This window comes from Anomaloglossus baeobatrachus, chromosome 3 (genome assembly GCF_048569485.1).
Source record: "Anomaloglossus baeobatrachus isolate aAnoBae1 chromosome 3, aAnoBae1.hap1, whole genome shotgun sequence".
Lineage (NCBI taxonomy): Eukaryota > Metazoa > Chordata > Amphibia > Anura > Aromobatidae > Anomaloglossus > Anomaloglossus baeobatrachus.
This window is the reverse complement of record NC_134355.1, coordinates 662267085-662282898: the sequence shown is the minus strand read 5'-3', so window position 1 is coordinate 662282898 and position 15814 is coordinate 662267085. Positions and strand designations below refer to the sequence as shown.

The 15814-nt window shown below is 50.3% G+C and overlaps 1 protein-coding gene across 1 annotated transcript in view; it reads left to right on the top strand.

Moving 5' to 3' along the window:
* The window catches only part of LOC142297011 (cytochrome P450 2C23-like), a 103626-nt gene that overhangs the window by 60456 nt on the left and 27356 nt on the right, over nt 1-15814 (top strand). Inside the window, exons 5-6 of the mRNA XM_075341220.1 lie at nt 7180-7340; nt 8795-8971. Of these exons, the coding sequence (XP_075197335.1) occupies nt 7180-7340; nt 8795-8971 (338 nt within the window). The remainder of the gene's footprint in view (nt 1-7179; nt 7341-8794; nt 8972-15814) is intronic.

Below are 15814 nucleotides of genomic sequence, written 5' to 3'. Positions count from 1 at the left end.
GCAAAGCTCACCCCCAGCCGAAGTGGGTACGCCTACGTGTTGACCATGGTAGACCACTATTTGAGGTTCATGGTGGTGGTCCCAGTCAAGGACCTAACTGGTCGTACTGCCGCTAGAGCGTTCCAGGCTTATTTCTGCCGACCACATGGATACCCAGAGAAAGTGCTTACTGACCAAGGCCCGGCTTTTGAAGCAGAGGTGTTCCATGAGTTCTGCCAGTTGTATGGCTGCAAGAAGATCCGGACCACCCCTTACCATGCCCAGACCAACAGCATGTGTAAGAAGATGAACCACTTGGTCCTGGGACTCCTCAAGACGTTACCGCTGGAAGAGCGGAACCTGTGGCCAGAGAAGCTACCCGACTTGGTCGATATGTACAACAACATCCCGTCCAGCTCAACGAAGTGCACCCCAGCATATCTGATGAGGGCTCGCCCCGGCCGACTGCCGGTGGACCTGGAAATGGGATTGGAGGCCCCAGAAGCACTCCCTTCGACAGCTGAATGGGAAACTCGGCGGAGGGTACAATACCGGCAGATTCAAGAATATGTTGAGAAGAACTTGAGTCGGAGTCGGGAACTGCAGGAGCAGCGCTTCAATCAAAAGGCGTCTGCTGGCCCTTTTCAGCCCGGAGATGTCGTACTGAAGCGGAAGAGGAGAACCCACAAGCTGGATGATCAATGGGAACAAACCCCGTACGTCATACAGCCCACAGGATGGGAAGATGGGAAGGCCTACCAAATCAGTCGTGACCAAGGGGGCACTTTGACCATCTGAAAAGGTGCCCACCAGCCTTAAGGGTGACGGCTGAAGTACCGGTTCCCCCACCAGCAGAGAAGGCAAAAGAGGTGATCCACACTGTGATGGGTGACTTCCCAGCAGACTGGCCTACACAGAACGGCGCGGTGATTCTTCCGGTGATACTGTTCCCACAACCCGTGGATGAAGAAGTGACGGAGGCGGTCAACCGTGAGTCAGTGCCAGTGCCCAGGGATGAACCTGTACCCAGCTCCCCTATGCCTCCGCCTGCCCCACACAATAGCAGGGAGGAGGAACTGATTGTTCCCTCTGCCCCACTGCCTAGCCCCATGTACACCGGACCCCGGAGGTCCACCCGTACCAACCTAGGTAGGCCCCCACTTAGGTACAGGGAAACCGTTCTTTAAAAGGGCGGGGGGAGAGGAACTGTGTGTGTTTAAAAGTTTTGAAAGAAAAAAAAATGAAAGTGATCAACTGATGGAGTAACCTGATTGTCAGCACCGTGATTTGGAACCGGCCGTTGCCGGCATTGTTGTTCCCGTGGGGACTATCCACAGTTTATGCATAGGAACTCCTATGAACAGGCCCGAGAACTTGCAGGGCAACCACAAACGTTAGTGGCATGTAAATAAAAATGTTTTGTTGCAGCAGCCGTTACCGCCTCCGGAGAGGCAGGTTGGAGGGAGGGCCCGCAGTGGAACAGGCTGGGGCCCAGCCACCACCGGAACCGGGGAAGGACAGATCCCGCTCGGGTAACTGGTTCAGGACTGGGGTGAAGGGGTGCTGCTTGTTTCTTAGGGGCAGCATCAGGGCTAGGTTACTTGGGTGGGAGAGAGCGGCAGCAGCAACCGTTAAAAATGTTACCGTAACGTTTAAGAAAAGTGCCTCCCGCTGTGGGATGAAGTTATTATACTTGTCTTGTGTTTTTTTATATTTTCAGAAAAATAAAACCGGTGTTGGACGGGCAGCCCGCGGACGGTCTGCATTTTGCTAAGGGGGAATGTGACGCCCTGGGCAAGCCAGGGGTCACAGGTCATGACACCACCACACCCTACACCCCGGATAGGTACACCAAAGCTACACAGAAATCCTTGTTGCCTTCCTCCAGGGGCTGATGTTCACACCAGGCTCCGCCCACCGAGGAGTTCACAGCCCTGGAGGCAGGAAAACCAGGCAGATTAGGTTTGGAGTTGAAGAAGGAAGTGGTAGAGGAGCAAGAGAGAGGAATAAAGGTGGAAGAGAAAGTGACAGTTGAGGAGGCCTGAAGTTGGTACGGGTGTGTGCCCCGGACTGAGAACAGAAAGGTTAGCAGACGGCGGTGACCGTCTGCAGGAGAGGCTGCTTGGAGGTTGCCGAAAGGACCGTGGACGGGTGGTGGCCCGGCGGTACCGAAGCGGTATACGAAGAGAAGTCAGCACCATTGGCAGGGGCATTTCGGATCCCGGCAAGGCTAGGAGTCGCCGTGAATTTGCCAAATCCGTCATTGAAGGGGAACTCTGGGTCTCCCAGCAACCAAGTCCTGATTGAAGGCAACAATCCAACCGTTAGAGAGAGACACCGCCACCGCCAAGGCACCACTTTCTCAGGGCCAGTGCCTGCGGGCAAAGAGGGGCTCCTCCGGCACATATCCAAGCCGGGGAGCGGGTTACCGGTGGGAACCCATCGCTACTAGCATAGACTTAGGTGCAGAAAAGGGACCGTCACCGTCAACTACTGGGGAAAAGCAACAGCAGCCGTCCGTGGGAACCGTCTTTCCAGCCGTGTGTTTTACCGAGAACTGTGTCCCCGTCTCAGGCTGAGTGAGTACCACAGTGCCGTGAGGCACAGCGCTGCCCCCGCGTCCCTGCAACCCACCAAGCCCTGCACCGGCCCCACCATCCCTCATCCCCCAACTCATCACTGGGCCCCGGGACGACCACCCCCTACCCACGGAGGGGAGAACCAACAACTTTGCTGCTCCCTGTCACCGCTCCCGGGATCCCCATACAGAGCAGCGGTGGTGTCCATACAATCACCACAACCGTGGGTGGCGTCACGGACAATAAACAATCCCAAAAACCAATCCCCTTTCACTCACTGGCGAGGAGCGCCGCTCGAGTCCCCGGGATCCGGCCCATCGCTTGAGCCACCGAGCAGCAGCAGGCCGCAGCAGCAGCGGCAGCTGGACCCGAGCAGTGGGAGAGCGCAGCGTCCCCTCCTCCGCCCGCGACAGTATCTCCAAATGAACATCGATGCCATGACTTTGCAAATGGAGCCTTGCTCATTTTGGGCTTCAAATCTTGAAAAATGGCCAGAGCTCTCAACTTACGCCTTGGAGATTTTGTCGTGTCCAGCTGCCAGCGTTGTCTCTGAACATGTCTTCAGTGCTGCTGGGTGTGTGCTGACAGATAAGTGCACGCGTCTATCCAGTGACAATGTGGACAGACTAACGTTCATCAAAATGAACAAGTCATGGATCCACAATGAATTTACTACCCCTGTGTCATCCTGGAGAGAGTAAATGCTTGTGGATTTGGAATCTGCTTGATGCAAATCAAAACATCCTGTTTGCAACTAGGGCACAAGTGCAGCCACTGATGGGGTGTCTGTGTGGCCCAATTTTTGGTAAAAAATGGGAGACTCCGCTTGGAGTAACCCTTGCTTGCTGTGTTTTTTAAAAGGAGCCAATATGAACAAATCATGGTTCAGCAAAGACTTTATCTACCTACCCCAGGGTCATCCTGGGAACGGTTAAGTATGGCGTATTATTGAATGTGCTTGATGCAAATCTAGCTGTGAAGTGTACAACTGGGGCACAAATGTTGCCACTGATGGGGTGGGTGTGTGTGTGTGTGTGTGTGTGTGTGTGTGTGGCCCAATTTTTGGAAAAAAGGGAGAACTCCGCTTGGAGTCACCTTGCGGTGTTTTTCATGATTTTAGAAGGGCATGACATGCCTATATCTGTGTCTCCTCCTCTTTTTCCTTGTCCAGCTCTTTTGTTTTTTGCATGAGTATATGTCCTTGTCACTTTCCCATGTGTTTGTGTTTTGTTGTGAGTTGTTTGTCACCTTTTGGACACCTTTGAGGGTGTTTTCTAGGTGTTTTTATGTGTTTGTGATTGCCTGTCATTGTTTCCTATGTGGTTCGAGTTCAGTTCGTCGAACGTTCGCCGACCTGAACTCGAACGAGACCTCCGTTCGACGAACCGAACTCGAGCCGAACCGCGGCTGGTTCGCTCATCTCTAGTGTTTACCAGTGCACTAGCTAATATGCCTTTTTTGTTTTAAATTTATTTTGACCTCATTGGTCATTCTTTCATTCTCTAGGCCAATATGAGAGTGCCATATCTCCTTCAGGATCTGTTCTTGAGACATCTGTTTAAGTTTCCATATTCATTTTATGGGTATGGTTCCACCAGCGTATAACTTCCGATGCAAGAGCATCGGTAGCGATACGCTAATGACCCTCTGCTGCGAGCATCAGCCGAGGGTACTTCAACTGTGATGTGATCTTGCGATTGCATCACAGGTGTGGAGAAGAGGGAAGGAACACTTTCTCCCCATCTCCTCCCTGGCCTGTATCTTCATATTTCACACTCTGGTCGGATTACATGCGAGTACAGTGTAATATTTCACATGCACCGATAGACTTGTATGGAGCTGAGACTCACTGCCAAACGCAGCATGCTGCGATTCATTCCGCATGCCATTATGGCATGAGAAATCAATCACAGATGGACATTGCCCCTTAGTTTTGCACTGGTGTGAGTGCAGTCTGATGTTTTATCGATTGCACTTGTCCATGCAAAACGCAAGTGGAACTGTACCCTATTGGTGACAGTCGTGATAGAGGAGGTGTTGGGATGAAGACGTTCTGGGTGGTGCAACTGTGTCCAGCCACTGAAATGAGAGTGGCTAGGACTAGAGACAAACGAACCTGCAGTGGCTTGGCGAGCCGAGCAAGGGGTGCACTCGCGAGCTTTTATCGAACCCGAGCCTTAATCCGTGCCTTTATACCTTTAACTCGGATGACCTCCTGATGACAACTCCATGACACCTGGTAGCACTGGTGTCATGCCGATATCGTCAGGAGGTCATCCGTGTTCATTAAATACTCCGATGACCTCCTGTCATTGCACACACTGTGGGTACTCACTGGAGATGCTGTCCCTGTCGATGCTGTTGCTTCTGGCTCCACAACTACTACATATTCCTTGCAACGGTAGTGGCTAGAAGGACTTTTGCTTATGTCATGCCCATGTGACCAGAAGGGGCGGGGCTTCTGTCAATATAGCTGATATGAGGAAGCAACATTATTTTTCTAAGTCCACATGGGCATGGAGTTGATTATACTAGAAGTGGGGTTCTGCGGGTGAGACTCCCAGATGGGGGGGTCCACCATAATCATCATTATCCTCGCTAGACCCCCAGTTCTATTATAAACAACTTGATAAACTCGATTGAACTTTGACTGTCACTGTCAGTGTCAGCCTACTTCTCGCTCTGTAGAGACGCTTATCTGTGTAGAGCGATAAAGCAGAGGTGACATTGCACTCCCTGATTTCATATGATTCCACATGCGTAAGAGTCGCACAAGTCTCACATTGCATCACCCGGCATGGCCGCACACTCTCCTTACAAGAGCGGGTTGGCTGCATGTATTTCTGTGCAGCTCCATGCCAGGTGATACCAATGTGACACTCCCAGCAGTCATACCCTCAGCCTGCTTCTCACTCTGTAATAATGCTTGTCTGTACAGAGCGTTGAAGCAGAGCTAACATTGCTCTCCCTGAGGACTACGTTGGACTAAGGATTTTTTTTATATTAAAGATGGAGTCTCTAAATGTTCTTTTGTTTTGTTTCTAATAATTTTTTTATGTGTTGTGTTTTTTTTACTGTTTAATAGAAATTCATGGTGGCCATGTCTAATTTGGCGTGACACTATGAATTTTGGGCTTAGTACCAGCTGACAATAAAAAGCTGCTCCTAAACCCTTTATTATCCAGCTTGCCACAACTATCAGGGCCTCTGGATGACCTGGGTAAAGCAGCAGAAAATAACGCTTCTATGAATGCGCCATTTTCTGGGGTGGCTGGGGGCTGCAATTCGCAGCGGGGGAGGCCCAGACTGCTTGGGTCTCCCTGCGCTGTAGGTTCCAGCCCCCCACTGCTTGGTTTTACCTGGCTGGCCATCGAAATATGGTGGGAGCCCACACAATTTTTTTTTCTACATTTTTTAAAATAATTTAAAAAAATATTGGGCATCTCTGAATTTTGATTGCCAGCCAAGGTAAAGCCAGGCCGCGGGGGGTATCAGACAGTAGCTGTCCACTTTATCTGCGCTGAGAATCAAAATACAGGAAAGCCCATTAATTTATTTTTTAATAAAAAAATAATTAAATAAAAAAAAAAATGTGTGGGCTTCTGCTGTATTTTGCTCGACAGTAAGGTAAAACCAGGCAGCTGGGGGCTGCGATTCTCAGCGTGGTAAGGGTCAAGCATTCTGGGCCCCCCACACTAAACACTACAGCCTCCAGCCACCCCTGGAAATGACAAATGTTTTTTTAGCGCCATTTCCAGGCTCTTTACTCTGCCTGTCCAGTGGCCCTGATCGCGATAGCACGCTGGGTAATAAAGGGTTTAATACCAGCTTTGTATTTTCAGTTGGTACTAAGCAAGAAATTCAAGGTGTCACACCAAATTAGACATGGCTACCATGAATTTCTAGTAAACAGTAAAAAGAAAAACACAACACAGAATTTTTTTTTATTAGAAATAAAACAAAAAAAAAAACATTTAGAGACTCCATCTTTATTATAAAAAAAAATCCTTAGTCCGACTTAATCCAGAGGGATAGCAATGTCAACTCTGCTTCATCGCTCTATACAGACAAGCGTCTCTACAGAGCGAGAAGCAGGCTGACAGTGACAGTCAAAGTTCAGTTGAGTCCATGGCTAAGCTATTGACTCGAGTGAACCCTGATGTCACTGCAAAAAACACGGCCGAAAAAAGCCAAAGACTGCCAAGTGATGAGCAGTGCAATAAATACCACTGGAAGTTAATGATCGGACCCAGAAGCAAAATCGGCCGGGAGACAGCGGCTGAGTGGGTCTGCATCATGCATCGCGGGAACGGTAAGTATAATGACAATGTTTGCTTTAACTATATTGTTTATTTTACACCACATCCCATAACTGTAAGGTTCAAGCTCAGGGTTCGGACGCAAGTTCACGTTATTTCCGGCCCCGAATTCAAACTTTACAAAAAGTTCGGGCGAGGCTCCCGATCCCAAACATTGGGGGGGGTTCGACAATCACTAGTCAGGATCTCATAAATAGGATATTGGAAGCATATTTAAAGTTCTTGATGAATCTTTTTAGGAATCACCAATGCATTTTCATAACTCGATCATATCCTTGCTATATTTTTTTTCCTATTTTCAGGAAAACCCTTTAATAACCAAACCATTATAAATGCTGCAGTGGCCAATATAATTGTGTCCATATTGATGGATCATAGATATGAATATGATGACCCTACAGTCCTGAAGCTCATGAGACTAATCAATGAAAATCTCAGCGTTGCAGACAATATTATTGTCAAGGTAAGTTTTTCTGATGGATACAGAACATAGCTTATATCCTAGATTTTTATGCTAATGAGAAAATACCATACCGTAAGTAAATAAATAGTAATAGTACATGTAAATAACAGAGTGCATTAACCCCTTAATGACCGCGGGTGGTAAAATTATGTCCCAGCAGTCATAGTGTTAATCCCCATGGGCTGCTGCAAGCAGCCTGAGGCGATCAGCATACATGTCAGTTGATTTGTACAGCTGACATGTGTGCCTGCCAGGCACGAGTGGAATCACGTTTTGCCCGTGCCTTTTAACCCTGTAAAATGGCACTGTCAATATATGACAGCACCGTTATAATCGCAATTGCGCTAAAAGTTTACTTACAGGCCGATACCAGAAGTCACAAGACGTAATCACGTGAATCCAGTGGTTGTGATGGTAGCACAGGGTCATGTGATGACTCCTGTAGCTCACACGACTCACTTTCTGTCTCACCCGGCCGAGAGCTGTGTCAGATAGAAGATAAGTATATCTGGTGTTCACAGCTGTGTAGCTGATCCTTGTAGTCACTAGCAGAACTAGAAGAATAAAAAAAAGGTTTAGAAAAAAGGTTTGAAAAATAAAAAACCTAAAAGTTCAAATCACCCCCCTTTTGCCCCATTGAAAATTAAAGGGTTAAAAAATAAAAAATATACACATTTATTTGGTATAGCCGGGTTGAGAAATGACCGATCTATCAAAATAGAAAATCAATTAATCTGAACAGTAAAGGCGTAGTGGCAAAAAATTTCCAAAAACCAAAATTACGTTTTTTGGTCGCCACAAATTTTGTGCAAAATGCAATAACAGGAGATCAAAACATAGCATCTGTACAAAAATGGTAACGTTAAAACATCAGCTCGAGACACAAAAAATAAGTTATCACTGAGCCATAGGTCCTGAAAAATGAGAACGCTATTGGCCACCGAAAATGGCGCAAAACGTACGCCACTTTTTTCGGACAAACTTCTGATTTTTTTTTAACCCTTTGGATAAAAATAAACCTACTCATCTTTGATGTCTAAAAACTCACACCGACCTGAGGCATCACACTGACAAATCAGATTTACCATATAGTAAACACATTGAATAAAATATCTCAAAAACAATAGTGCAATCGCACTTTTGTTTGCAATTTTTCCGCATTTGGAATTTTTGTTGCCATTTTTCCAGCACACTATATGGTAAAACTCACTGTTTCATTTAAAAGGACAACTCGTTCTGTAAAAAAACGAGCCCTCACATGACCATATTGACTGAAAAATAAAAAAGTTACGTCTCCTGGAAAAATAATGGTGACAAAAAACTCCCAGAAAACGCAAAATCGGCCGGTCGTGACACTTTTTGACCAGAACAGTGTAAAAGTTATTCCACTCCAACAAACTCTTTTTTAACATATATCTGTGTTGATTGAAAAATGTTATTGCTCTTTTATCAAGTTGTACAACAGTTTTCCTACGCTGATTGGCTGGCTCCCAGGGGTTCACAATAAAATATTTGCAAACCACAAAAATATGCAGAATTTTATAAGGGAGACATTCACAAGAAAGGAGAAAGAACTGGATGTGAATAATCAGAGGAACCTCATCGATGCCTTCCTTGCCAAACAACAAGAGGTATATTGACTGGGTTATATATAATACTAAATACAAATGACCTTTATCCTAATTAAATGCTCAAAAGGGGATTTGTAGTTTGTGCAACAAATACAAAATTTTGATCTGCAACATTACAATGCTATAGTTGATGATGTGATAAATGGCATAAATTGTCAAAAAATTGCAAATTTTGTTTTCATTTTCGGTTTAGATAATTTTTGTTAATAACATCTCAACTTGCTAAAATTAATTGTACAATTAACCTAAAACTACTGATATTACTGTCATTAGCTTGACTTCTAAAAGCTACTGTGCCTTGCAAAAGTATTCGGCTCCCTTGAAATTTTTCAACCTTTTCCCACATTTCAGGCTTCAAACAAAGATAAAAATGTTAATGTTATGGTGAAGAATCAACAAGTAGGACACAATTGTGAAGTAGAACGAAATTTATTGCTTATTTTAAACGTTTGTAAAACATAATAAACTGAAAATTGGGGTGTGTTCAATATTATTCATCCCCTTTTCTTTCAGTGCAGCAAACTCACTCCAGAAGTTCATTGAGGATCTCTGAATGGTCCTAAATGACTAATGATAATAAATATAATCCACCTATGTGTAATCAAGTCTCTGTATTGTCACGCTCCCCGGCTCCCCGGCCACGCTCTCCGGCTCCCCTGCCTCGCTTCCCGGCTCCCCTGCCACGCTCCCCGGCTCCCCTGCCTCACTTCCCGGCTCCTCTGCCTGGTCCCCGCTCCCGGCGCCCGTCGGCAACCCTGCTCCAGCCCGGCTCTCCAGCCTCCTGTTCACCGCTCCCTGCACTGGCTTCTGGCACCCGGGCCTCGCGCATGCGCATTAGGGCGCGCGCGCGGTCATTGACCCTCTCTTAAAGGGCCAGTGTCCTCCAACAGGATATTGAAGAATCAGGTACAGGGTATATAGGGAGATCCTTTCCAAGTGGGCGGGGCCTGTTCTTCGTGTTTTGCTAAGCTAGGAGTCAGGTCTCATTGTGTTTTGTGGTATACTTACCTATCTCTCTCCTAGAGCCGCTCCTGCCTCGCCAACCGGTTCTGACGATACCCGAACCCCGAACGGTGACGGTCTGCCATCCCGTCAAGATCATACCATCTCCGATCCCTGTGGTGACCCGTCTTCTCGCTCCGTCGGTTCCGGACTCTGCCTGACGTCATCTCGGCCTCCGAACCTGAGCTCCGTCACCCGGACTACCTTCAGTGACTCCGTGGTCCCAGGGACTTCTACACTCCTCTGAACGGACTGTCCTGCTACCTGTAGTGCTCCGGCTACCGGGCACCTTGCCCTCGGTGAGGTGTTCAGCCCAGTGGATCCACCTCCTGGGTCTGCCCGTCCACCTGGCCCTAACAGTAAGAACAGGCCATGGATCCCGCCGAAGCACTAGCGGCCCAGCTGGGCACCCTGCAGCAGGAACTCGTACGACAGCGCGAGACCCAGTCCCGCATGCTGGCCTTCATGTCCTCGGTGGATACCCGCCTGCACACGCTGCAAGCATCTGCCACGTCCCTGGCATCTCATGTTACTACTGCACAGTCCACGGCCACGGTTCCCGTGGCGGCTACCTCGGAAGCTTCTAAACTCCGCCTGGCCTCTCCACCCCGATATGCCGGAGATCCCAAGACCTGCAGAGGATTCCTAAACCAGTGCTCCCTCCATTTCAAGCTGCTTCCGCACTTGTTTGCCTCCGACCAAGCCAAGGTGGCGTTTGTGATGTCGCATCTAGAGGGTGAGGCACTGGCCTGGATGAACCCCTTGTGGGAGAAGGAGGACCCTGTGACCACTAACATCCAAGACTTCCTGCAGGCGTTTAGAAACACCTTTGACGAACCCGGACGTGCCGCCGCTTCCGCCTCATCACTCCTCAGGCTACGTCAGGGGACCATGACGGTGGGGCAGTATGCCATCCGCTTCCGCACTTTGGCCTCAGAATTGGGGTGGAACAATGAAGCCCTCACCGCCGCCTTCTGGGAAGGACTCTCCAGCCATATTAAGGACGAGCTGGCAGTCCGCGATGTTCCTTCCACCCTGGATGCCCTGATCGCACTAGCCACCCGCGTGGACCTCAGATTCCAGGAACGATCCAAAGAGGTGTCCCGTGAGAGACGTCCGATACGGCATTCCTCTCCTCCGCAGAAGCCCGCCGTACTTCAGTCAGCGTCGTCTGGTGTCTCTGTCCACGAGCCCATGCAGATTGACCATTTGCGGCAGTCCGAACAACGCCGAGCAGAACGGCTCGCCAAGAGCCTCTGCTTCTACTGCGGAGAGGGCACACACCTTCTACGCTCCTGTCCAGAGAGGCCGGGAAACTCCAAAGCCTAGGGTTGGTAGGAGAGGCCACCCTAGGTGCTGGGACTCTCTCAGACCCGGTTACGTGGACTGTTCAAGTGACAACGGGAGAGACGCGGTTCATGGCCGAGGCGTACCTCGATTCCGGGGCAGCAGGCAATTTCATCCTGCAGGCCACGGTGGACAAGTACCAGGTGCCTGTTACTCCGCTCGACAAACCCCTCGTGATTGCCTCTGTAGATGGGAGACCTCTCTCTCACACCATCTCGTGGATCACCAAGCCGGTGGAACTGCGTATCGGTGCCCTGCACACCGAGAACATCGCTCTCTACGGCCTCCCACACATTTCTCATCAAATCCTGCTGGGACTCCCCTGGTTACGGACACACGAACCGTCAGTCAGCTGGGGTACTGGTGAAATCACCCGATGGGGCTCCTCTTGCCACGAGAACTGTCTGAAGACTATACAGCCCATCCGACGACCTCCTACCGGGACTGCCATTGGCCTATTGGTCCTTCGCGGACGTCTTTGATAAAAAGGAGTCAGAGGTACTTCCGCCACATCGTCCTTATGACTGTGCCATCGACCTACTCCCGGGAACTACACCACCTCGAGGACGGATATATCCGCTGTCTCCTGCTGAAACAAGGGCCATGTCTGCCTACATCACGGAGAATCTGGCAAGGGGATTCATTCGGAGATCCTCCTCTCCTGCGGGAGCAGGCTTCTTCTTCGTTAAGAAGAAAGAGGGTGACCTACGCCCATGCATTGACTACCGAGGATTGAACCAAATCACCGTGAAAAATAAATACCCCCTGCCGCTCATCCCCGAATTGTTTGATCGGCTTAGAGGAGCTCGTGTGTTTACCAAGTTGGATGTTCGGGGTGCCTACAACCTGGTCCGCATCCGCTCTGGGGACGAATGGAAGACCGCATTCAATACTCGCGATGGGCACTATGAATACTGTGTGATGCCCTTCGGCCTCTGTAACGCACCAGCAGTCTTTCAGGAATTGGTGAACGACGTGTTCCAGGACCTTCTCTACGTCTGTGAGTTGGTGTATCTTGATGATATCCTGGTCTTCTCTCCGGACCTCCAGACCCACAGAGAGAACGTGCAGCTGGTACTACAAAGACTGAGAGAGAATCGTCTGTACGCCAAGTACGAGAAGTGTGTCTTCGAGCAGTCTTCTCTTCCCTTCCTGGGTTACGTAATCTCCGATACCGGTCTGCAGATAGACCCGGAGAAGGTCTCTTCCATTCTCAACTGGCCCCCTCCTTCCGGACTGAAGGCAATCCAACGCTTTCTGGGATTCGCAAACTATTACCGTCAGTTCATCCTTCACTTCTCTGCTCTGACTGCACCTCTCTCCGCCTTGACCAAGAAGGGGGCTAATCCAAAGGACTGGTCACCTGCGGCCGACGCCGCGTTTGGCTCCCTGAAATAGGCATTTGCTTCTTCCCCTGTGCTCCACCGTCCTGAGTTAAACCGACAGTTCACCTTGGAGGTGGATGCCTCCTCCTCGGGAGCCGGAGCAGTGCTCATGCAGAAGTCCTCCTCCGGGAAGATGGTTACTTGCGGTTTCTACTCCAAGAGCTTCTCAGCGCCTAAACGCAACTACACCATCGGTGACCGAGAGCTATTGGCAGTCAAACTGGCTCTGGAGGAATGGCGCTACCTTCTGGAGGGAGCAGTGTACCCCGTGATCATTTACACGGACCACAAGAACCTGGAATACCTGCGGTCCGCTCAGCGACTGAACCCACGGCAATCCAGGTGGTCCTTGTTCTTTGCCAGGTTCGATTTTCAGCTCCATTTTCGACCCGCGGACAAGAATGTACGAGCAGATGCCTTGTCCAGGTCATTCATGCCCATGGAGCAGGAGGAGGAGACATCCCAGCCCATCCTCTCCCCTAGTAAAATCATTCCGGTGGCCCCTGTCACCCTGGCCCAGATACCGCCCAGGAAGACCTATGTCTCTGAGACTGACAGGCAAAAAGTGTTGCACTGGGGCCATGCCTCAAAAATAGCCGGCCATGCTGGTCAGAAGAAAACATGGAGTACAATTGTACGTCACTACTGGTGGCCATCCCTTCGCACGGACGTCGCTTCTTTTGTCTCAGCCTGCTCCTCTTGTGCCAGGAACAAGACGCCCAAACACCTGCCATATGGTCATCTTCTGCCTCTGCCTATACCCTCCGTTCCGTGGCAACACATTGCAATGGACTTTATTACGGACTTGCCCCTGTCTTCCGGACACACAGTCATATGGGTCGTGGTGGATCGGTTCTCCAAAATGTCTCATTTCGTCCCTATGGCTGGACTGCCCTCTGCCCAGGAACTCGCTGACGCTTACATACAGCACATCTTCCGGTTGCATGGCTTTCCATCACACATTGTGTCCGACAGAGGAACTCAGTTTACCTCCCGCTTCTGGAGGGCCCTCTGCAAACATCTGGGAGTGACTCTGGACTTTTCTTCAGCCTACCATCCTCAGTCGAATGGCCAAGTGGAACGAGTCAATCAGATCTTGACCTCCTTCTTACGTCACTACGTTAACGCCCATCACAACGACTGGTCCACGCTTCTTCCTTGGGCTGAATTCTCCCATAACCACCACGTCAGTGAGTCCTCCTCCAGCTCTCCCTTACACGTCATTTACGGACTTCAGCCTTCCGTCCCTTTACCTGTATCCTCTTCCTTGGATGTCCCTGTTGCTGATGCTGTAGTCCGTGACTTTACGACAATTTGGGACTCTGTCAAGACGTCCCTTGGACGTGCTTCCCTGCGGATGAAGAGACACGCGGACAAGAGGCGTCTGGATCCTCCGTGTTTCTCTCCAGGAGATCTGGTCTGGCTTGCTTCCAAGTACGTCCGATTGAAGCTACCATCATACAAGCTGGGCCCTCGCTACATCGGGCCGTTTAAAGTCCTCAGCAAAATAAATGAGGTCTCCTACAAGCTGCAGCTCCCGGCCACGATGAGGATACCCAACTCCTTCCACGTCTCCCTGCTCAAGCCGGTTGTTCTTGGTCCCTTCTCCGCTGCTGCCAGTTCTGCTTCTCCTCCTATTGCTGATGATATCATCTATGCGGTAAGGGATATCGTGGCCATGAAAACCGTGCGGGGCCGACAGTTCTTCCTGGTGGACTGGGCAGGGTATGGTCCTGAGGATAGGTCCTGGGAACCCCGGGAGAATGTGGGTACTCCCCTGATACGTGCCTTCCTGTCCCGGTTGCGGGGAGGGGGGCGTGGGGAGGGGGTACTGTCACGCTCCCCGGCTCCCCGGCCACGCTCTCCGGCTCCCCTGCCTCGCTTCCCGGCTTCCCTGCCACGCTCCCCGGCTCCCCTGCCTCACTTCCCGGCTCCTCTGCCAGGCGTCCCCCGCTCCACAGCCTCCATGCCCCATCACCTGCGGTCCCCAGGCAGCCTGGTCCCCGCTCCCGGCGCCCATCGGCAACCCTGCTCCAGCCCGGCTCTCCAGCCTCCTGTTCACCGCTCCCTGCTCTGGCTTCTGGCACCCGGGCCTCGCGCATGCACATTAGGGCGCGCGCGCGGTCATTGACCCTCTCTTAAAGGGCCAGTGTCCTCCAACAGGATATTGAAGAATCAGGTACAGGGTATATAGGGAGATCCTTTCCAAGTGGGCGGGGCCTGTTCTTCGTGTTTTGCTAAGCTAGGAGTCAGGTCTCCTTGTGTTTTGTGGTATACTAACCTATCTCTCTCCTAGAGCCGCTCCTGCCTCGCCAACCGGTTCTGACGATACCCGAACGGTGATGGTCTGCCATCCTGTCAAGTTCATACCATCTCCGATCCCTGTGGTGACCCGTCTTCTCGCTCCGTCGGTTCCGGACTCTGCCTGACGTCATCTCGGCCTCCGAACCTGAGCTCCGTCACCCGGACTACCTTCAGTGACTCCGTGGTCCCAGGGACTTCTACACTTCTCTGAACGGACTGTCCTGCTACCTGTAGTGCTCCGGCTACCGGGCACCTTGCCCTCGGTGAGGTGTTCAGCCCAGTGGATCCACCTCCTGGGTCTGCCCGTCCACCTGGCCCTAACATGTATAAATGCACCTGCTCTGTGATAGTCTCAGTGTTCTGTTTAAAGCACAGAGAGCATCATTAAGACCAAGGAACACAACAGGCAGGTCCGTGATAATGTTGTGGAGAAGTTTAAAGCCGGATTTGGTTACAAAAAGATTTCCAAAACTTTAAACATCCCAAGAAGCACTGTGCAAGCGATCATATTGAAATGGAAGGAGTATCATACCACTGCAAATCTACCAAGACCCGGCCGTCCATCCAAACTTTCATCTCAAACAAAGAGAAGACTGATCAGAGATGCAGCCAAGAGGCCCATGATCACTCTGGATGAAGTGCAGAGGTTTACAGCTGAGGCGGGAGAATGTGTCCATAGGACAACAATCAGTCTTAAGGGGGCTTTAAACGCTGCGATATCGCTAACGATTTATCGTTGGGGTCACGGTGTTTGTGATGCACATCCGGCGTCGTTAGCGACATCACAGCGTGTGACACATACGAG